At 32.1% G+C, this 24,729-nt stretch overlaps 1 protein-coding gene across 1 annotated transcript in view; it reads right to left on the reverse strand.

Moving 5' to 3' along the window:
* Positions 1-1,679: 1,679 nt before the first annotated feature.
* The window catches only part of LOC119829014 (atrial natriuretic peptide receptor 2-like), a 38,386-nt gene continuing 15,336 nt past the window's right edge, over positions 1,680-24,729 (reverse strand). The window contains exons 2-8 of the mRNA XM_038351368.1: positions 9,927-10,069; positions 7,876-8,020; positions 7,453-7,602; positions 5,380-5,572; positions 4,098-4,272; positions 3,004-3,194; positions 1,680-2,572 (exon numbers count right to left, since the gene is read on the reverse strand). Coding sequence (XP_038207296.1) covers positions 2,078-2,572; positions 3,004-3,194; positions 4,098-4,272; positions 5,380-5,572; positions 7,453-7,602; positions 7,876-8,020; positions 9,927-10,062 — 1,485 coding nt within the window. The 5' untranslated portion in view covers positions 10,063-10,069 and the 3' untranslated portion in view covers positions 1,680-2,077. The remainder of the gene's footprint in view (positions 2,573-3,003; positions 3,195-4,097; positions 4,273-5,379; positions 5,573-7,452; positions 7,603-7,875; positions 8,021-9,926; positions 10,070-24,729) is intronic.

Here is a 24,729-nt window from a genome sequence, read left to right on the forward strand (position 1 = left end):
GACAGATTCGAAATTCAAATGTAATATTTTTTTATAATTAAGTGTAACAGTATTTATGGCCAGACTAAGTATTAATCAGTATGAATGAAGTTGATATCATTAAATGGTGACTCTTTATGTCAAAGCAGGTTAGTAATTTGTTATTTAGTTGGCCAGCGATCACCATCGTGAACATATACAGAGGCTAAGCTTCTGCAAGCGCGTTACCCGTTTTTGAGGGATAAGTTACAAGGAAAGGATTCATGACGAGAATGAAGGAATGGACTGGAGAGTGTGCGATAAATGACATGGGCTATGAATCCGGCTCCTCCACTCACAGCACTTTCTCTAGCCATTTTTTTGTGAGAGTGTGGTACCTTCTCAAATGCGAACTGGCACAATTCGTGATTTTGTGATAAATTGTATAGTTAGTATCCCACACATTCTCATCTAGGCATCTATTCAAGAGTCAAGGTCACATGTAAAAATATTTTTTTATCTTTTCGTACATTAAAGCATCTCGCGGTTTCTCTGAATTCCAATTCCTCATCTGAATATATCATATAACGATACCGTATACAAATGCATAAATATTTACACATTTCCTTTGTGAGTTCACTCAGAGGATATATTTTTACTGTAAAATAAGAATTTTCTATTTCTGTTAAGAAACTTTATGTGATATTATTATTATTTTTTTTTATGTTACAGTCGGCAATGGAGCTGGTGGGACGCCTGATGGTAAGCGCTACCACCGCCCATGAACATTTGTAGAGGCATAAGGTCCTTTGCAGACCTTACGCCTCTACAAATGGATTGCCGACTTTTTGGGAAGGGATTAAGAAAGGATTGGCGATAGGAATAAAGGAAAGGACTGGGAAGGGTAAGGAAAAGGATATGGGCCTAATGTATGATTTTATAATAAAGAAATTATTACATAAGATCATCTTATGATAATTTCCGACAGAAAATTCATAAAGTGCATGGCTCTTTATTATAATAAACGTTATTGTACGTGTCATTTTGCTTATTGAACTTTGTTAAATTTTTATTATTATCACAATGCGAAATTTTTCCACCTTTTATTTTTAAAGTTTCTGTGAATCATTTATTTTTTAATACTATATATAGGGTGGCACGAAGTTTTCAACTTTTTTGCTGGAATTAAATAACGTGAACAATTTTACCAACCACTTTGTTTCAGTCTACTTCTTCTAGAACTATGTAATGTTCGGCAAAAAAGGGAAAAGTTAAATTATGGATATAAAAATAAAATCGCCGCTTTATTTATATCATATTTATTTTCAATACATTTGTGATGCGAAATGTTGTGCTTGACACAAAGGAACTTCAAATAATTACATATTTTACCGATTGTGTACCTATAAATAAGAATATTTTACAGTTCAACATATAAAATAAATCAATTCTTTCATATTATATATACTACAATAGTATTATAAAACATCTACTACTACATAGATTCTTATCATATTATAATCTGAATTCCATTGCATTTTTAATCTACAGTGTCATTAATATATCTATAAGAGTGTAAACACATATAAAAAACAAATGCTTACTGGCCTTTTTAAATTAAAAATAAATATTTACATAAATTGATAACAAATCGTATAGATTCAATAAATAATTAGAGTATTTAGGACTTGAGCTCTTTGACTAGAAAAGCGCTTTAAAGCTAATAGACATATATAGATTTCAATATTTATACGACATTTAGAAATTCAATACATTACAAAGGTAAGGGAATATAAAAGGTCAGTAAAAATACTACGGGGTCTAGTAAATACAATAGTATTTCCTAAATCTTATATTACACATCTCACTACGACTTTCTGATCCACCGTGCTCGCGGCTTCCTTACCAATAAATATATTATCTTGTAGACTCAGCATAACCTAGTTACATATTCTTAACTAAAATTCGGAGTAGGTTGGTCACCCACAACTAAACTAAGTCTGGATTTAGCCTAATATTGACTAGAGTAGGTGCTTTGCACTACGATATATCAAAACTTTATTTTATTCAACATCAATATAATTATAACATAAACAATATTTAGACCGAAACTGCCTCACTACTTGTCCGCCTTCGGTTTTGTTTTAATTTCATTCGCATTAATTGTACTGTTAAATCTGTTAACGACGTCTCGTACTTTGCCTTTATTAATGACTAGTTCTTTATCATATGTAGGGGTTATTATTTCTTTGTCATTACCGTTGCATATTTTGTTAGTAGGTAATGTATTGAAAGTCGCGCTTTGAGATAATTTAATTTCTCTTACAGCGCTGTCTATATTGTTAATGAGATCTTTAGCTACAAAAGTGGCTATTTCGTGTTTAATGCGATCTCTTTCGTTAGATATTTCAACTGGGGTCATATTATTAGTGTCTTTGGCTCCGTTTCTTTTGGGACTATCGCTGTGTGTGAGGGAGTGTGAGGCTGGACTGTCCGGACCTTGAAATGTTATGCTTGGGTTAACATTAATATTTTCGGTGACCGTTTGTTGGAATTGCGCCTCGTTTTGCCCCTTTTCGCCGAGCAGCCAATATGTCGTCATTTTACCTTTACCCTGTTTTTTGGGAAGATTACTAATGTTATCAGACAATCAACACAAATTTATATATAAATAAGAATTTTTCAGGGAATTGAAAAAATCAATCACGAGGCGGGATTCGAACCCGCGTCATTCGCTGTGACGTGGATGCCCCACCTCTTTCGCCCGTCATTCCGCAATCGAATTTCTTGTACCATATTGATTAAAGAAATATTTGTCTAGTCTAATTAAAACAGCATTTGTATATTTTAATAATCACTTTATAATTATATCGTCAATATTGTTTCTCTATTTTATAGGTACCTTTTGTAATTATTATAAAATTTAATCATCCGTGAGCCGAAAATGTTTCTTGGAAATTTAATTTTGTACGAACTAAGCATTATAACAAAGGTCAATGATACCTGCCTCTATTTAATGTTAATTATATTAAAATGAATGTTTACCTTCATAGTTATCTCTCCTCGACAAGCGAGATCGAAGCAGTCATACAAATCCAGTACTTCTTTGGTCTTGGGGCTAACATGTATTTTTAGAGCTTCACCGTGAGATTCCATTCTTGATGCAGTGTTCACTGTATCTCCGAATAGACAATATCTGGGCATCTTTAGACCAACAACACCAGCTACGCATGGTCCTAGAAAGGATTTAATATTGCATAAAATATTAAAAATAACGCAACTTGTTTGTCTGCCTAACGGTATTTGATTTGAATTCGAAAATTGAATTAAACGATAGAGATAATTTGAAAAGGAATATATTTGCGATAAGGTTGAGTTTGCATCAGCAAAATTAAAACTTGAAACGAGTCTACTGTTTTTATAATATAGGTATTATGAAATCAGAAACTGATTAATGACGCTTCGAAACACGGAACTGAAATTGATGAATCTTTAATAATTCTTGTACATTATCTTCTACGAAAGTACTCGAACAACGCTTAGAATTTCATTGGATAAATTGATGAGATTTTTGACATTTCTATGAAACAATAAGAAATCTCGATTTTTTGAGATTTTTGTAAGCTATTGCATAGCGTCTATCGCGGGCCTTGAGCGTAGAAACCGAATCCAGAAATTTCGTTACAAAAACAAACACCCCCCACTCCAACCGGCACAGCGGTGTCACTTTTTAGTGTTACCATCAATCGATGAATAGCAGAACTTTTAATGACTTCTAGAAATACAAAACGACCGCCTCCTTGGTACAGTGGTTAACGCGTGAGCTTAGAACCGAGGGGTCCTGGGTTCGATTCCCGGTGGGGACGCACAAAAAAAAAATGTCTCGGTCTGGCAGGACACAGAAGGCTGATCACCTACTTGTCCATAAAGAAAATCGATCAGTGAAACAGATGTATATCATCTGCCCCATACCCCACTAGGGGACACGGGACTTCACTTTAGAAATACAAAAACAAGGGAAAGATACTGCATAAATAAAATAAACAAATAATTATAATTACATATGTTGATAAAAAATGCTACGCAATAGCTTTACACGTCACACGTCTTTTTTTATATATGAAATCTCGCCAGCGTACCGGTATGCATGCCGATCCGCAGCAGCAGCCGCTCGCCGGGCCGGTGCGGCACGGTCTTGAGGCGCGCCGCGTTGAGCAGCGCGAGCGACATGCGCGCGACCTCCGCCGCGTGCCGGTTGCCGTTGCGCATCGGCAGTCCTGACACCACCATGTACGCGTCGCCTATTGTCTCCACCTAAGTGGCTTTTGTTTGAGTCGTGTGATCGTGTGATCCTCTTAATTGTAAACCAATTAAGTTAGATAAAACGCATTTTTTTATATTATGAAAGCATTTGATAATCGATCGTTACTAATGCATATCTAATAAATATATATTTATGTTTACTTTAAAAGGGAATCTTTATACAGTAAATCTGAATAGATTATATTATATGCCAATGGAATATAACAAAATACTTATAAGTATACAAAACGAGTTCAGTATGCTCTGAGGAAATTTGGCAGCTAGGTCTTTTATTTGAAAAATAATGTAATTTTAGAATATATACTGTTTGATTTATAGTAAAGTGTATAAATAAAACATCGCTACAGAATATTATGGTACTTTGGAATATAAGGTATATAATTTTCATTAATTTACATTTACTGGAAATCAGTTTTAAAAATAGCATTTCAGCTATATTTAGTGTCATTTTAATCGTTGTTTATAAATGACAGATACAATGTTATTTGCAGGATATTTCAAACCAAATAAATTCGAAATAAAACAAATTTTATAGATATTTTTCAGTCTCTCCTTGATTTAAATTACAATACCATCAACACATAAGGTTCCTTGGAAATAAATTGGTTTTGTAAAACATATGCTACATATGTGAAAAGTTATCAATTGGCTGAAAAACCATTAATGATAATGTTGTTAAAGGATTCGAACCCTCGTGTACGTAATAATATATTTGCGATGAGCGATATTGATTTTCACATAAGATTCAATCCTTTATAAAAACTGGCCTTCAAGTTTCAACATTCGAGAGAATTTCTGTGATTCAGTATAATTAGAATAGAAATACAGAGTGAATTTGAGAACTGGCTCAAAATGTCACATTATTCTTAGTGTTATTCAATAATTGTACAAAATTTTAAGGAGATGTTCTATGTCTAAATATAAAATAAGCAACATCATTTATTTATACATATAATGTACGTAACATATATATTTTCATTCATTTAAAATAAACAACACTATTAAATCAATGAAAATTCAAATCTTTTCATTTGTTTTACTATACAAATTATATTCACGAAGGAATAGATTTAATATTCAATTACTCATAAATATTACCTTATACACATCGAAATTTTCGATGATAGAATCGAAGCTAGTATACAAATCGTTCAGTAGGTCAACGACTTCTAGTGGCGTAGATTCGGCGGACAGCTGAGTGAAGCCAATTATATCGCTGAAGTAAATCGTCACTTGGTCGTACGTCTCCGCCATCACCGGCTGGCCCATTATTAGTTGTGATGCCACGGATCTAATGACATATATTATACAACTTAAGAATGTAATGGAAAAAAATCTATTCTGATAGGGCGGGAGTTGAAACCACGTCCTTCTCCTTACCGTGGCGACAGCGTGGATAGTTAAGTCACCCATGATCACCTCAGCAATCGATTTTCTCATATACTTTGGTTTTATGTCTAAGGTTTGGCCTTTGGCCCCCGCACACCATTCTTTCAGATAATTATTATCATTCATTGCAACAAATAAAAAATATCATTTCAATTAATACAATATTTTATTGATGAAACGCGGCCGTTTTTGATATATTTTTTTTAGATTTAAATGCAGTAATAGAAAAGATTTAGTGAATACACGATGGACATTTATTGCATATTAGCTAGATTGACATTCTACCTGCCTGTAGATTACTACTCTTAACTAATTTCAATGTATATGTAGACCACTCTTTGTTATCACTACATAGTATAAAGCAAAGTCGCTTCCCACGTCTGTATACATAAATGTATGTATTCTTAGATCTTTAAAACTACACAACGGATTTTGATGGGTTTTTTTAACAGATAAAGTGATTCAAGAGGAAGATTTATAAGTGTAATAATATCTATTAAACAACTCCAAATTTAACGCGTGCAAAGCCGCAGGCAAAAGTAATAACATAAAATACACAGGGGAGTTTATTAGAACCTTTTTAGGAAAAGCATTTTTCTTAGGAAAAGTAGTGTTATTCTTAGAAGATTTATGGTCTTCAAAACGTTTCCTACATTTTTATCTTTACGATCATAAAACTATACATTGCTTTAAAAATATTCTGTGTGAAGACAGTGTTAGACGTGCACCTTATTTTGTGTATTCCTTTTTATATAGTTTTTCATTTAACCCTTTTCAGTGTTTAAATTTGAACGTAACCAAATTTATAAAAGCTTTTAAATGAATTACAATTCAAAATAGATTTAATTCTGTTTGAACATTTCGTGATTTCTTGGAGAAACGCGATATAAATCATTTGTTAATGAAAGGTTACATGCTATCAAATAGGACCGGCGGGAGATATAATCTCTCGTGTGTTATAAATCACTTTTATAATACCATTCTCCAGGTGTAGTCAGTTCATTATAGCATAGATATTTATGAGAAAACTCGCGAGCTGTATTACTTCTGCATACACGTGTTAATTGCTAGGCGTTTTTATATTTACAAAACTTTTCTACTTTTCTTTTCCTCTGGGATTCAACGAATCAAAGATCCCATGAAATTTATGGCACCCAGTGGAACGTTTCCAGAAATACTGAATTGGAGGTATATTTTCCTCCAAAAATTCGTTAAGTATCTTATTTATCCTTGAGTGGAATTAATTTATAGTTTTATAATAAATTTCACTGGACAAAAAATAATATATGAATTTTAGTAAATAGAACGATATTAATTAATATTTATAATTCTCTTAAACCACGTTACATTTACAGTTTTATTTACAATTATATTATACAGTCGCAAAAGGATATCTTTAAATTTCTTAAAACATAAGTACATTTAAACCCTCAATTACTAGTGAGGTTAAAGAGCTGAATGTTTCCCATAGCTCCCTATGTATATAGTATATAATTATCCTTCCTTTTTACTTAATTAGCCTTCTTCATTCAATGCTTCAAAATTCTAAGAGGAAAACTAAAATAACAACTTTCCTATGAATATTGACGAAAGATATTTATATTTAACATTGCTGTAGCAGTATCAAATATCATACAGAAAATATACCAAATAGTGAATTAAAAAGTATACATCCAATTTCACCATAAAAAAACATATTTTATACCACAAATAAGGTATATACAGGAACTCGATTATGACAATAGGATATGTTATTTGGTGACATTGAATAAAAGTACTCACTTGGGTAGTAACTGATAGAGCAACTCCTCGCATTTCCTCTTCTCCTCCAAATAATCAGATGTCCTTTCTTCCACCAGAGCTTCTAGATTGTTTGCATATTGTTCCACCTGAGTTAATAGCATATCCAGACGAGTCGATGTTTCGCAGTCCCTGTTAATACTAGTAGTTTTAAATAGTATATGTTTTATGATAGTATTTAAATTGTATAGTAACTTAATAAAGTTTATACGTATATAAAATATTTTTATTTATATAAATACTTATATTTATTATAAATTGTAACCTTCAGCTTGATACTGAAATATCAAATAGGAAGAATTTTTAGAAAAAGGAAGAAAAACAGCTTTAGTGCATCAAAATCATTTGATCACCTTAGATCACATAATCTTATTACAGATGGTAATACTTATTTGTCCTGCTTACTTATTGATCCTATGTATATTTTCCTTGAGCGCAGAGAAGTCGGGTCGATCATCATCAGGTAAGGTCCAAGGTGGTTCACCCGTTAACGACTGGCGAGGTGATACTGACAGCGGTGATGTACCACGATTACGCATTTCTGCATTACCTAATAACGATATTAAAATTGTATTATATTTTTAACGTGGAAGTCGAGCACACTTCGACCTACTCACAGCGGAGAAGTACCACACCCCCACAGAAAACCGGCGAGAAATAATAGCATGCTATTGTGTTTCGTACGGCGAGTGGGGGAGCCCGAGGCCCATTTCCATTTCCTCACCTTTCCCAGTCCATCCCTTTTTTCCAGTAATCATTCCTTTCCTTATCCCTTAACCGTAAAAGTGAGCAGTGTATTATTATTTTTGCAGTGACATAAACATTCGCAGAGGCCCAGACCTCTGAGCGGTGATGATCGCTTACCATCAGGCGAACCACCAGCTCGGTTGCCCGCTATGATATAAAAAACGTACAATAGTGGCATTAAAGAAAAAGATCAATAATTTCACTACCCGTATAGGTCTAAAGAAAAATTTAACGAGAAATATACAATATACATATTAACACTTCTAAATAGCTCCTATATTTGTTCTTACAACCTTTTTCAGTTTTAAATCTTCGTATTTAAAACCAATTAAAATACCATAGAACATATTCAGGATAATCTTTTGTAAATATTAAACCAGTTGTTCCTGTAATAAGATCAGAAATCGTTTTGGTTCATAAATAATGAGCAAGGATGATGAGTTTGTAAGTTGCAAACGACAGTTGGAATTGTTGATCCTTGCTCAAAGTTTGTCTGTGGTTTGACCCTCAACATAGCAGATTATTACTATAGGGGTTATAAACTATTGATCCGCAATTGCTTATAAAGACTTTGACTTTGTAACGTTACAATAAAACGCTAAACATAAAATAAATGATATCTAATTTATTCATGTTATTTTCTTAGCTTAATATAAATGATTATATTTTAACAAATAACTAAACAATCTTCAATTTGAGAATTTTTTTTTTTTTAAAGAATAGAAAAAATTTGATCACGAGGCAGGATTCGAACCTGCGTATCTTGCCTAACCGTAGCAACGCCTAGCTTCTCGGCCACCCGTGATCCTGCCACAGTAATCGAATTTATTTTAAAAAATTTCTCATTTATAAAGCATTTCAATGCTATAAAACTAAAAATTAAATCTTCAATTTGTCATAATAGGACCACATGAGAGGCACCAGTTTTCAAATATAATTAGAATCATAAAAATCGCTTCACCCAGTAAATGAAATAATAAACAAACACCAACGAAAAAAATACAGTCGTATTAATAAACTCCTCTTTTTTTTGAAGTCGTTTAAGATACATATCTATTTTTTATATTATTGTACCAAAAATCTGTTACTTCTGTTTAACAGCAAATTCTTTTCAAAATAAACCTATAAACTTCTTGCTATAAGGTTCAATATTCTTTAATTTCTCAGTAGGTGTTATATTCCATCATAATACGGCGTATATTTCGAGAACATATTCGCATCGGTAAATATAAGTGCATGCAGGCATTCCAACCATTCAGTAATGTATACCTATTGCATTTCAGTCACATGTCTTGAAAAATACGCGCTTAAAAGAGGTGGAAATGGTAAAAATGCTGCGAGTTCTCAGTTTGAATTTAAATTGCACTTGCACTGCAATTGCAATTGGAATTGTAAAATAGGGATTTTTTTCAGTAAGAACCTTCAGGTTTACAATTTGCGATCAAGTCATATTTAGGTTCGCTGCTTAAGTTAAATACGTATCTATTTAATTTATGGAACCTTATGAATAACCTAACCTCTTTTCATTAAGCTATTAAATTCTATATCGTACTAGAATGTTGAGAGTATTTAACACATAATTATCAGAGATTAATGTAAAAACCAAATAATTAAATTGATCCTGAGTTTTAAATTTTTCATGTTTATGAATATGTAAATTAAAAGAAAATGCATGAAAACGTCCAATAAAAATATAATTAAAAACTTACGCTTGAACTTATCTTCCAATATGGCGGCGCAATAATCGCAAGCTAATGTGCAGTGTGGTCTTCGCGACTCCAGCAGCGGGCTGACTGCGCGGCGCGGACTCGGCGAGTCATTTCCTCCGGGCGGTACCAGTGACATCTTCGCGCTAAAACATATTTTTTTTTATTCTTTATTGCCAGTGTGTAAGTGAAACTTTCTTTAAGACAAAAAAAAATAAAAAATTATATTAAATATTATAGAGATTATTACAATAATTTACGTATTTACAAATTTTGCGGAAATGTACAAATAGAGCTACAGTGTCTATACTTTTTTCTATTCGTTTTTTATTTTTTAATACATCTGACATACCGACTACTAGCCGGTATAACATGCACACAAGTACCTATTTTTTTTAACTTTTTTAACACGCCTTTATTAGCTCGGGTTGTATTTATATATTGTATGTATGTATATAATGGAATCTTGAACATAATTTTCATTTTTCCTCACAGTCCGAATTAAAGCTGCCACTAACTATTGTATTTGTAAAATTCTATAGTCACAAATAAATTTAAAATGAATACCAAATCAATGTAAAAAAATGTAATCACGTTCGTCAACTACTGTCAACGGAACAAAAAATTTATACAAAATAAAGCATCCAAACACGTAGAGAAATAGCGCTGAATTCAGATGTTTCCCAACAAGTGTTTACGAAGATTTACGGCCAACCCTCGCCACGCCTGTACTTTATTACGTGTGTAATACAATGGCTAGAACGGGGCTTTTATCACGTATTGTACCAATACGTATATACGTGGTTTTAGAAGAAACATCAAGGTAATATTTTCAAGTCAGAATTGATCGTGTTTTTTTTCGAAATCCGAGCGGATTCCGGCTGCGCAGGGGATAGATCTTTCATAACCATCCAAGTACAATGGGACTAGTGCAATAGGATGCACAAACAGAATCAGCAAGACCTGGATCAAGAGCTCATTGAAGTCTTCGAGGCGTTAGAGGAGTGAGTTATAGTTTTGAGTAGCATTATTATTTCCAAGCCTGATATCGGAACTTGGGTATTAAAAATCTGTAGTAAAACATGTTCAACTATCGACCAGCATTATACACTAAGATCTTTCTCTCTCTCTTTTGGTCTGCCTTTTAAAAAATGAATTAAACTGGGCTTGTTTTAAATTCTCTATTATCTTTTACGACTCTGTATTCATATATTCATAGCCTTGTATTGAGCTCTCCTTTCTTTATGTATTGTCTTGGACCCAAGTTGTGACCTACATTTTATATATTTCCATATATGAATATTCTATCGATACCATAATTACTGCTATTATTAATATAATATAATAATATAATGAAGTAAGTTATTTACGATCAAGTAATAAATATGTCCTCGTTTTTATATAGTTGTACTACAGCTACGTATAATATATTCAGTGTCTGAACATTTGTGAGACTTTCCGACTTCTCCCTGTAACTTGGAAATTCGTGAAGTTTCACAAAAGTTTTATTCACGATTTATTTGTACTTTCTCATAAATTTTTGTTGTTTAAAAAAACGTCTATTGGATTCGACTATTTTATAACTGGTAATAGAATAAGGCATGCTCATATTTAAAAAAATACAAATTCAACGAAATGTATTAAACTGCGGCGTAAGTTTTGTTTTAAATGTACCTATAAAACGTACAATCCATATTTTAATCATATTTTTCACTAAATAATTACATTAAACAAAAACCAAGCATAATACAGCGTGTAATGAAAACCGTTTCAAAAGTAGGTCATATTTGTAGTGACACTTCCCCGCAGAAAATGGTGTTTGCCAATGTATCTGATTTTCTGTTACAAATAAAGCAGAGTAAATATTAACTGCGCTGTATTATGTTTGACGTGGTTGTAATGAGCGTGTCTCTGACTGCTAGGTTTGTACTTGTAATTGTTAAATTGTGTTTGGATTATTCTATAGAATATTTGATAAATACAAGTCTAAGTACGTAAATTCTATGATAGATTTTGTTTAACATAAATGCAGATTTAATTCGATTTCATTTAGACTTAGAAAAGACTTATATATAGCTATAAAAAGTCACAATTGAGACTAAGAAACTATTAGATTCAATTAATTATTGTTCCGAAAAGTGAATAATTACAAATAGATGTCCTCGCTGTTTAAAAAAAAATAAGAAAAAGTACATTGTTAATAATCATAGAGCACTGGTGGCTGGTTAGTTGAGACCTCGTACATGGTTTTTCAGTTTATCTGTTCATGATGCTCATCACAAAAACGATAAAAAAAACAGAAACCGAAATGTCGAAGAATAGAAAGACCACAATGTATGGCTATTTGCCGACCCGCACTTAGACAGCGTGGCGAATTATGGCCTGAGCCCTCATCGGAGGTACGTGTTCCAGCATTGGGAACATACATGGACTGTTGATGATGACTTATAATATTATTATAACGTTGTTTATAGCCGTTGAAATATGTATCTTACCCTCGACAAGAACAACTTCTTGCCTCATTAACAACAATGGATTATTTTGTTTTTACAAATTATCAAATGTTGTTACCTATATCAAATGACACACTAAGGTTAAATCAACTTCATTTCCTTACGCTGCGATCCAATTACTTTCAAGTAAAAGTCATTCTAAAGCAAGTCGGCTCTGGATTAACATACTAAAAGCTTGTCCGAGTCAGCTCTAACTATTGTGAGAATAAACTATCAAGTTTTTGGCTCAAAAGCATGAATAAATAAAGTAAAGTAAAGTTGTATACTATTTTTTTTATTAGTAGATACTATTTTCACTCGGTAAACAAGCTGTTGTTTTCAAATAAAATGATCCAGATATAGGATACTGGCCTGGAAGAGATCACTTCTAAGGATAAGGCCGCCAAACAAATTGTACACTTCCTTATAATAATCATTATTGTTTTTATTTTTAAGTTTCTTTCCATGTACATTATTGTTAAAGAGTTAAATAAATAAAATAAAATAATAGGTTTTACCTAGAATTTTTTTGTAAAAGAAAACGTATTAAAATAAGTTGGAGAAGAGTCCTGGTGAGCCGCTTGCGTCCCATTCACCCGGGTTTTTCAAAAAAAATCCTATTAGCTTATGAATTTTTAATTTATAAAGCGCTCGAGTAGCTATTAGTTCAATTTTAACAAATAAAGGAACTTTAAAATCCTTCTTCTTCATGAATATAGTATAGAAAAGATGAGTATATGCACATTTAAATACTAGCACTGATTATACAACATGCCTAGTAGCTAGGCTGTGGGACCGTAACCTAATCAAAGAAGATTACGGCAGGGATACAAGTGTGCTTGGCTAGCTTCAAGGCAGCTTCAAGTGGATTAAATAAACTATATAGCTTGCTATATAGCTTAAGCTATATCTAGGACGCATCACGGTGCAATCCAAAGACTTGTTTAGAGTAGAAGGACACCCTCTCATACTTTGATTTATATACTTTGTTTGTTAGTAAGGAGGCATCAGCTTTCAAATAAATAAGTATAATTAAATTCGGTTCAGCCAATCGTAAGTTTTAAGGTTACAAAGCCAATAAAAGCTGCATTGGCAGCCTCCTCCTTTTTTTCGGAGTTGGTTGACAATGAAGTCGAATTACGAGTATAAATAACCTCGTGAGTTATTTATAATGATTCTTGAATAGGTATATTTCAAAATTGTAATGATTTATGGAATATGAAATTATGTTTTTTTATTATTTTGCGGAGCTTGTGTAATACCGGGCAACTGTGCTGGTGGTTCGCCTGATGGTAAGCGATCTTCATCGCCCACGAACATTTGTAACTACAAATGCGTTGCCCACTCTTAACAGGTAAAGGGGTTTCCCCCTTTGATTGTCAATAGGAATAAAGAAATCAACTGCAAAGGACGAGGAAATGATACGGGCATCCGTCTTCCCAACTCACCGAACGAAACACAGTAGCATTCTACTATTTCGCGCCAATCTTCTTTTACGTTGTAGTTCCTTCTCCGCTGCGAGCTGGCCAAACTCGAAGTGCTCGACTCCCACATTCAAGACTCGCAAATATTTCTCTAAACAAACTTTTGTGAAAGCAGTTTATATATATATTGCCTCCATCTAACTTCCAAAAGTATCAAGAAATAAAAGGTACTATCAAATAAATTAATTCAAGTCTGTAAAAGCTATTCAAATGCTTAAGATTCCCCTGTGAATTTGCCTTGACTCGAGAAATGGAATTATTACATAAATCTAGCCTTGTTCGCAAAATCATTTATTTTTTATTGCCATAAGTAGAAATATATCTTCATGTTTATGATGTTCATTCGATTGATGTGATATGGATATTATTTATATTAATATTATGATAATACAGAGATGGGGAAGAGACGGTCAGTAACAAACAAATTATTTTTAACATAATTGCTTACGTAATATTAAGGATCGATTAGGTATTAAAGCATGTACCAAAAAATTGAAAAATTATCCCTTTTCAGCGGTACCACATTATAGTCATAATAACTTTTACAATAACATATATACATTGAAAATCGCGTGAGAAAGTAAACAAATTTTCAAATAGAGTGCAGTGATGGTTAAAAGTTTAATGGATAAAGCAATATACACTGCTCCGGATAATATAACTACGTCGTAATGGTCAGTTTTATTTGCTATTCCACTTTATAGTTCCCATACGACCATGATATACAGTAATGGTGATGAAAACGTAGGGCTATGTTGGTTTATTGGGTGATGGTGATATCTATTCTTTTTATGCCATCGTTGGCAAAGGAGCTGGTGAATCACCTAGTGGTAAGCGCTACCACTACGCACGAAATACGAGATTCGGTGAATTAGAAAATTTACAAAAACTAACAACAATAATGGGAAAAAATTAAACGTGAATATGATATTCCAAGAATAATACATATTTCTTCAAAATTGTCTGGATTTGGAGGTTTTCTTTTATATCTCGTCGACCTTCTGTGGGAGTGTGATTAGTAAGACCTTCTCCGATACGAGCTGGTACAATTCGCGCCGAAGCGTGCTCGACTCTCACCGTATAAATACTCCCAATCATATAGTCCCAAGTAACATTGTAATACCTAAAACCTTTCATCCCATATGATGTTTACATTACACGTATTAAAAATAATAAATCTCTAAAATTAACAAATTCACACATAACATTAAGTTGAAGAATATATAAATGTTATTCGGAACGCTATAGCATAGACCACAACGCTATAGTAAGACCATAATCCACTAAGCCAAAAGAAACTACGGCTGTTTGCCGTTTGGAGATTTATTTCTTCATTTTGCTGAAAATTCACTGGATATTTTTAAAACCTTTGCTACATTATGAAAACTTTTATTTTTGGATTCTGTATCTGTCTAAGAATTCACAATTACGAAAATAAGGCTGGTTACGTATTTTTATTTTAATTCCCAACGCAATAAAGAGGGGTATTCTTAATAAGACGTTTCTGTGTGAGTGTCTGTCTGTAATCTCATAGCTTCCGAGTTAATTAGCCGATTTTGGTTTATTTGTTAGTTTGGAAGCTGAATTAGTCGGGAGTGTTTATAACATGACCGAAACGACCTAAAAGAGCTTGACCAGTAGAATACATCATGACATATTTCAAATCAAGATGGCCGACGACACATTGCATGAAATTCATAGTATTTCCAGATATTACGAAGCAATACTGTATGTTTGCTTTGATATATTAATATATTCGTCCCAAATCTTACCTTTGTCTTTTTCATTCTCTTGTCTAAATAAGCAAGTAGAATAAGTCACACTATTATTCAATTCATATAAATAATTAATATATTAAAAAGCCAAAATGAAATGAAAATCATTTCGCATAATATTCCTTTTTTTCTACATTTTTAATATCTTATCGAAATCCATATGTAATAAACATGCTGTACTATTGCAAATTTCGATAGATTACAAGATTTTTTGTGCCTTTTTTCCAAGTTAGTTTTATTAAAGGTACATACTGCGATAAAATATTATAAATTTGTAATTTTTATTGCATTTTTATAGTACAACAGTCAACAGTGTTATTTCAGTGACTAGTTATTTACCTAGTTATTAAGGTGATAGAAAATTATTGTTCTTACAATGATATTATTTGTGTTTATGATGCTTATAAACTTTAAGAAAAAATCAAAATCTACGAGCATAAAAAACTCTAATATAATATATGACTTTGCTTATTAAAAACTACTAATAATAATTTATATGTCATACTTAATAACCCAAGGAAGTTCATCCACTTATTTTGACCCTAATTATAACATAACCCACTGAAATATTGAACATGAAACATCCATTTAGTTAGCAATTAGATACACTAGATTCAATTTCGAGCTAAGTTCCTGTGGCTTTCAAGCATTTACGAATTGTTGAATCAAATAGTTACAATTGAATACCTACGTCTATTATTATATATAGTCTATACCGATCCTTCAAAATATAATAGGAAGAGGAAAAAACGCACTATCTACAATATTCTGGAAGACAGAGGAACACATTATAGATCCTTAAATTCTTAATGCTTTTATTAATTTAGCAACACTTGCATGATATAACTTGTTTCGATAGAAGTCTACTAAAATTTTTACCGGTATTAATCATGGGTTTACATTATTTACAGATGTCTCTTTATCTATATAATCTTAATACACACAATACTGTTGTTGCAAATTGCTAATGGCAGTACGAAAATGGTAACTATAAAAATTATTATAATACTTAACAATGCTCTGAATTATTTTTATTATGTTTCCCTCCTCGTATAAGAAGTAACATTGTATAGTCTACGATAATCAATTCCTAACGATAAACTTGTATGTCAAAAACAATTAGCACTAAACAATGCGTGGATATCTTAAAGATTTAGATCTAACTATCTTATATGAACAGACTTAATTCACCCGCAGGCGTCTGAGCGTGGGAGAAGCAATTAGCCTTTACACTAATACTTTAGCATTTAAACGAATCTGATTTCAGTAGACGAGAAGCATTTTCATTATTAAAGTATTATATTTTATATAAATAGACGTTAATAATGCTTTTAGATAGAACTACAATTATATCAAAGAAATAATAACCATTTATTTGTGTTATTGTTGTAAATACGAAAGTAAAATGTTTGTTTCGTACGGATTTAGTAATTAAAAGAAGCGCAGAGGCTTTTAAATTTTCGTATAGGGTTACTACGCCGCAACTAAACGAAACAATCTAAGTGGCAAAATTGATATATGTATGATAAATCTATAGTTTATATACAAAACAAAGTATGCAAAGACTGTCCTTTTACATATTTTATATGCTGTTTTTTGAACTAATGATAAATTAATTACGTAATTGACGCAATTATTGCTAATGCATGAGTTACGTTACTGCGGCATGTTATGACTGCAGTAAGCCCTATTTACCCTTGAGTCCGAGTACATTTTCTCCTTAACGGGTGCCCCTCATAGCAAATAAGCTAAAATCATGTTTTATAATGCCTTCAGGTATATGATCCACTTCATAAAAAGAAAGACAGAAAAAAGAGAAGACGTCTATGAACATATTTTCTTATAATGATTAGAAATCACGCTTTATACGGGTATTCACATGTTTGTCAAATAATTTAACAAGCAACATCGTAATTTAAATGTGTTTTTTTTTATTTTAGTTCAATAAGTTTGTTTTATGTTAATTGCGTATTATTATTTCTAGAAATAATACTATAGATAACAAAATGTTTACTAGAAACGTAAATAACACGTGCAAATATATCCGCTTGGAGCAAAAAAAAAAACGCTTTTAAATAACTTATATAACCATTTTTATAATTAAATAACCTGCTCATTTAATTCACAGTAACAGATAGCGTGTGGCTTCAATCCGATGTCCCTTTTTACCTACATCAGTGCTTAAGGACATTGCCCAAATTAATCTCGACCTTTCCTAAAATGTAGGCCTCGTTCAAGCGAAGAGAGAAAAGTATCATTTTCTCACACATAATATGGTATATCATGTTCTTGATGTTCAGGAAACTTTGTACTGTGTTCTCTTATCACAATTCACATTGTTTTGAACGTAACTTTATCCTCAATTGTAGATATATTATTTAATTATACAGAAGATTTTAATATTTAGACGTTTTCTTCAATTTCGTGATTCTGTGGATTAAAAAAATTTACAAAGACATTGGATGTGGAAATGATAACTCGCTTATATAATAATAATATTTCTTAATATTTCAATACAAAAACAGTCAAATAAATTCATGAAAAACCAGGTGCGCACCGCGGTTTCACCCGCATTAGTCCGTATTCCGTACTAATATCGGAATAAAAAATTGCCTATATATTATTCCTGTTGTCCAGCTATCTCCATACCAAATTTCATTGCAATCGGTTGAGCAGTTTTTGCGTGAAAGAGCAACAGGCACACACACACATCCTTACAACCTTTCGCATTTATAATATTAGTAGGATAGGATGAATTAGAAGCGCAAACAATGTAACATGTAATAAAATTGTTTTATAACAATAATTTTATAACATAACAGAGCACTCATCAAATATTCAAGATGAAGAATTAATTATTCAATTAACGCTGGCAATCTTTGCAACTTGAAAATTTGATTAAAAAGCATGTCAAAAAGTTAGAATCTTATAAAACCCGGTCATTCGCGAATTAGGTTTCCCAGAGTGTTGAGTATAAAAATAGTACTTTTTGAAGTTCATGATAAAAGACGAAAAAGAATTCTTATAAGGTACTTTTAAAATTATTTTATATTAGGTACCAGCTTTCCTCCCGCGACTTTTCACATAAAACATTTTTGGCACTATTTTCGACATCCAATTAATGAAATTTACATTCATTGATATTTTATACACTGTATAAACTAGTAATTATATATAACTGAGTCATTATTTTAAGTAACTGTAGATATAATAACAATTCTCTGACACTTTATTATAATAAAAAAGAAAACAAAATAAAAAATACACATCCATAAGAAAGTTTAATTTTCCTGATAGATCATAAAGCATAAAGGTCATTCGTTAGGTCACTGCTTTTTCCCGTGAAAACATTTAATTGCTTTTCATATTTACTGCCCGCTAGATGCAGTTTTTAGACTTAATTACTTGAAAGAATAAATAGATCTTTAGATGACGTATCTTATTTTAAATTTTTTGTAGGTATAAATATAAAGAAGCCACTCGCCTAAGCTCCGTCCTGAATGACTGATGAAATAATATTTGAGGAGACAATAAATACTCCCAGGTCAATACATAACATTGTACCTTACTATTGATGCAATTATTTTAAATGATTTCAGAAGTTTTTGAGTATATTTCCTGCAAAAAATATCATAATACAAGACCGGCATTCTTCTTTAGATTATTGGTATAAATAAACCAATACATCAATTAATGTGTGGGAAGTGTCTATTTTCTCCAAGTGCGACATGAATGTCACATTCACATCTGTCGCAACCAACGACGTCATATATCCCAACATTGATTTTACATAAATAGCTCGTATTATATTCTGATTCATGTATATTGTGATGAAACCCAGAACCCACAAAATTTTAAAGACTTAAATTTTTCACTGTGTCTTAAATTTTTGACAGTCACCTACTGTGAAATTTATTTTTCCACATGCTGTGTTATTTCACATTGTTAGCAATTGTACAATAATTTGAAAGTGTTTTATGGCTAATATACTACAAATAAATAAAACAGTAGGAGAAAAACAAAATTAAGGAGCAAAGAAACCCTCACTTGCACTGTGCGTTAAAATGCAATAAAGTTCGTTTATATGTTCGTTTATTACTTAGGAAGGCATACCTACACCACAGATAATATAAAACTAACAACTGTAATACGCAATACCTTCTCGCAGTGACACACTTCATCCATAAGCATTCAAAATTTAGATTTAAACTTATTGCCTTGTCCAAACAAATTGGGGATTCTCTGAGATCGAAGAAGCTAGCGTCGTTATTTACCTTAAAGAAGGATTTGTAGAAGGAAAAAGATGTATCCTTCACTATATTGAGCTTATTCATCATCGCTGATTCTAACTAAGTCACACTTGAATAGTGAATGAATTTTTTTTTTTTTTTTAATTTACTCAACAACCTAACTCAGCTTAAAAACAATGACTTACTAATTCAGAACTAAACTCGTTTTTGGAGTGTGATAATAATCAGGATTGATATTTAACAATAGATCGCCATTTTCTAATGCCAGTCACCCAACACACGAACTCACAACTGTGAGACGACATTTGCAAATGTTTATAGCGTACATGTGCGCAAAAATTCATTCATTGCACGAGTATCGGTGACGGTATTAACCCTAAGGAAAACAATAAATATCACTGAAATGTATCTTAAAAAAACGTATTTTATGAGATCACGTTAGCGGAGTTCCGTGTATCACTTGAATCATATTTCCATCGAAGTTTGTTATGCAATTACGCCGAGCTAATTATGTAAGCGAGGCCCCGTATAGATAAACATGTTACCACGGGGCTGTGTAATATTGTATTTAGTAATTAATTTGCGAGCTTCGGATTGAGATAACATTAATGATTGGCAAGTTAAACACCGTAACGTATCTTCCTGGAGATGAATTGTTAGAAACAATTCCTAGATTTGTTTGATTTGCGTCCCATGAAAAACGTCGCTTCATATGTTTTATCTTCTTCTTCCTAAAGGCATTTTTTATAATTGATATTATGATGATATTGTAAATCGCAATAAGTGCCATGTTGTATAGCTCTATTCAGAATGTTTTTCTGTTTAAAATAAGCTTTTAAACTAGCTGCGGCCCGCGGTTTCACCCGCGTAAGTCGATAAAAAGTTGCCTATATGTTATTACAGTTGTCGAGCTATCTACGTACCAAATTAAATTGCAATTGGTTCAGTAGATTTTGCGTGAAAGAGCAACAAACACACACACACACATCCTTACAAATTTTCGCATTTATAATATTAGTAGGATGTGTAATATTTCAAAATTGAGGATACTCTAAGCATACCTTTTAAATGATGTGCGAGGAGTTTCGTAAAAACTTATAATATGGAGTTAACTCCAAAAAGAAAATTGATTTAAAATCCTTTAAATACTCAATTATAAAAGTCACGCCCATGAAGTCTGAAAGTAATTCGCGCATCAGTGAGAAAGATATTTAATTTTCAAATACCCAAATGCTATCTCAAAGGCTATCTTTGAATCACATTCTTTCTCATTTTATTACAAGTCGTACAAACATTTTACAAATATTTAAAGTAATAAGCAGATTTCATTGAAAGAAAAGCATTTCATTTTGCATCAACAAATTAGATAACAAATTTCCAAAGCTTATTCCCACACGCTTCGTCCTTTCATTCCCAACAGGAAAAGCGGCTCAAATTAAATGTAATTACGATTTAGATAAGGTTTTTGAATTCTAATTGTTACATTTTGACTCGACTCTTTTACCACACTGAGGTATATTATTTAAAATTATATTAACATTGTGTGTGGATATCACAAATATAAAAAAAGGATTATTAATTCTAACAAACTACAATCTCGTTTTCTCTATTCTACACATATTACATACCAGTTATATCCATTCTCTCCATTTTAAGGTGTTTTTATATTTTTTCATATGGATAAATATGAATCAAAAATCTATAGCCATCCATTGGATGAATAACATCCATAAAATGAGCTAATAAAAGTTAATCCAATTACTGAAATGTTCATAACGTAAAGAACGCCAAAACCATTTATTTTCATGACATTCAAAAAGAATAATATCAGGTTAGATGTGCTGCAGTAAAATCGTCGGTTTATGAAAATCGTATTTACGGCTCGTAAATGTGGTCGATGAAAACTGAAATATAGCGTTCAGAATGTATCTTTTCACACTATAGTAATAAAAAGCAGTGGTGGCTCAGTGAACCTCGGACTTTAAAATCGATTAGTCGAGGTTCGAGACTGGGGTGAGCGCGCAGGAAATAAGTCGATTTTTCAATTTAACTGCACATGGATAACTTCATCATTGCTTAAACGGTGAAGGAAAACATCGTGAGGAAACCGGCATGTCCAAGAATCACAAGTTCGACGACATGTGACATCTGCCAACCCGCACTGGCCAGCGTGGTGGATTATGGCCTGAACCCTCATAGGAGGCCTGTGTCCCAGCAGTGGGAACATAGAGTGGGCTGATGATGATAATGATGATGATGACTACCGTAATATATGATAATTTAAATAATATTCACGAACGATGTGATGCTTTGGGTAATATATGTGACGTTGAATGAATTTAGGTATCTTATTTGTTACGTATTCAATTCATAAGTTTGTTTATGAAAAAGTAATGTATGATACAGATAAGAAAGATAGATACATAAAAGAAAGATTTGAATGTTTCTGATGAACAATCTTTTTTTATAACAAAATATTGTGAAATGTATTGGATATTTGCATATTTTGGATATGATATATTCCGATGCGATTCGACTTATATTATCATATAAAAAAGATTACGAGATCAAAGTCCCAAGCAGAATTCGTTTTTTTTTTCTTTTGCAGATACCACTTTTTTGTCCTGGAATAAAATGTGTAGATTGTTTTTAGAAAATATCTAAATACAACTTTAACGTGTAGGATTTTAATTAAAAAAAAATAAAAAGTAATCGTATAGCACACTAATCATACCTCATCATAATATCACACCAGCACATTAAATTATAAATGTGAAAAATTGTTTGTTTGGATGTCTGTTCGTCAATCACGCTGAAAGTACTGAACGGATTTTGATGAAATTTAGTATACAAACAGCTGACTTGGGTGATAGGATCCTTTAAATCCCGATTAAATGCTCGCTTGGAGTAAAACAGAAATCGTGACATCCGGGCGGAGCCGGGACAAGTGTCTAGTATTAATATATTATAAAATTACCTTTTCAAAACTAATATGATAAATATTAAATGTCTTATCATCTATACATAAAGTTTTAGGAAGCAAAAATCTCTTAAGAATATATATTTAACAAAGAATTTTGCTTTATTTATTGTCATTTCATACAATTACGAATTGCAACGAAATACATCACGATTCATAAAATAAATAAAATTCACAATTCCATTCAATCCATATTGAAATAAAATATTGCCTGATAGCTCAAAAGAATCATTGACCCGAAATCAATTATAAGGAAATACGATTGCATACTCAAAATACAAAAGATTGAAAACAGTTGTTATAATAATCTCGCTGTAGTAAAGACGATGACGTGAATTATTATCTGCTATTACATTGCTTCTTCCATTTATACTGTCTCTAATGTTGAATTACAGAAAACGCAATGGAAAATGCTTTGCACGAAAGTTCCATTGTTTGATTTTTATTATTGTTTCGGATTTCGAACATAATGCGATTCAAGTCCCATACACAAACAATAGAACAAAGGCTTTGTGAGTGGATTTGCATTGCTTTACATTTAGGGAGCTTTGCTGACAACATTTTCATGAATATCCATGTGTAAAATACTCGGAAAGGCAGTACGATTTTTGAGATTTCGTGTATTTATGATAGGTAGATAGGTGATATGAAAACTTCTTTACCCATTGGGCGTGGGATGGAGTTATTGAATTTTTCGCTATCAATGGTCAGATAGATAAAAGTATTATTTTGTCTATTATGAAGGAATTAAATGTTTAAGTGTTTTTCGAAGTCGTTTATGATTTTATTAGTCATCCACTTAACTTGTTTCTTTTCAAATTAGAATGCTTGCGGATAACCTGACGGAAAGCGATCCGTTTTCGTGCTCCTCTCTACTTAAAATGAACTAAAATATACATGAAATACTTTCCGCTTAAAAATCACAAACAATATGCGATAACAGCGAAACTAACACGACACAAAAGCCAGAACTATCTGCAATACGTTGGAACGCGCTGTGAATGTAGATTTCATAATTCAACGAGGTTTAAGCTTAATCATTGCGCCCGCGAATGCCCTACAAGTATGTCACGTAAGCACTTCAGTATAAAAGAGCGCGATTGTGAAGACAGGTGGCACTATAATATCTCGCATTTTGAATATAGGTGACTGTGATGTTTGTGGAGATACATAATGTTCTTTGGGCTGTGCGTGAGTGTGTGCGTGTTGGTGTCAACAGATAATTAATAAGCTGACCTTAACATTAGTACTCATGTCATCAGCGCGTTCTTTTTGTTGTTGTTTGTTATTGTGATACAGGTAATACAATTTAATATATACATACTTACCTATATATGTTTTATGAAAATATATAAAGCATCCACCAACAAAGCGAAAAAATGTTTGTTGATTAATTTTAAAAGAAAAATAAAACAAAAACAAGGTTCAATGTACAAATATAAATTCTAAATCTAACAATAATTGAACTAGATTCTCGTTCCGGCCTTGCCTGGCATATTATTTGTCAATTTTACAAATTTTAATCTATCATATTTCCTATCTAAAGGAGGCAAATCCAACAAAGCTAAAACTGGGAGATTTTTAAAGAAAATGAAAAAAATTATCACGAGATAGATATCTGTTTTTTCTATTTTTTGTTTATTTATCATTAACGAAGCATTTGAATGCTTTAAAACTAAAATAAAAAGCTATGAACTACCGTTTAGCAGTTCTTGAGTTATAAATGGCAAAACGACTTCTTTCACAGATAGATATAGCTGATCGTGAATTAAAATTTTAAATTCTATCTTCTTGACCATGAAGTAACGACTCATATAATCTAGAG

The sequence above is a fragment of the Zerene cesonia genome, chromosome 9 (genome assembly GCF_012273895.1).
Source record: "Zerene cesonia ecotype Mississippi chromosome 9, Zerene_cesonia_1.1, whole genome shotgun sequence".
Taxonomy (NCBI): Eukaryota; Metazoa; Arthropoda; class Insecta; order Lepidoptera; family Pieridae; genus Zerene; species Zerene cesonia.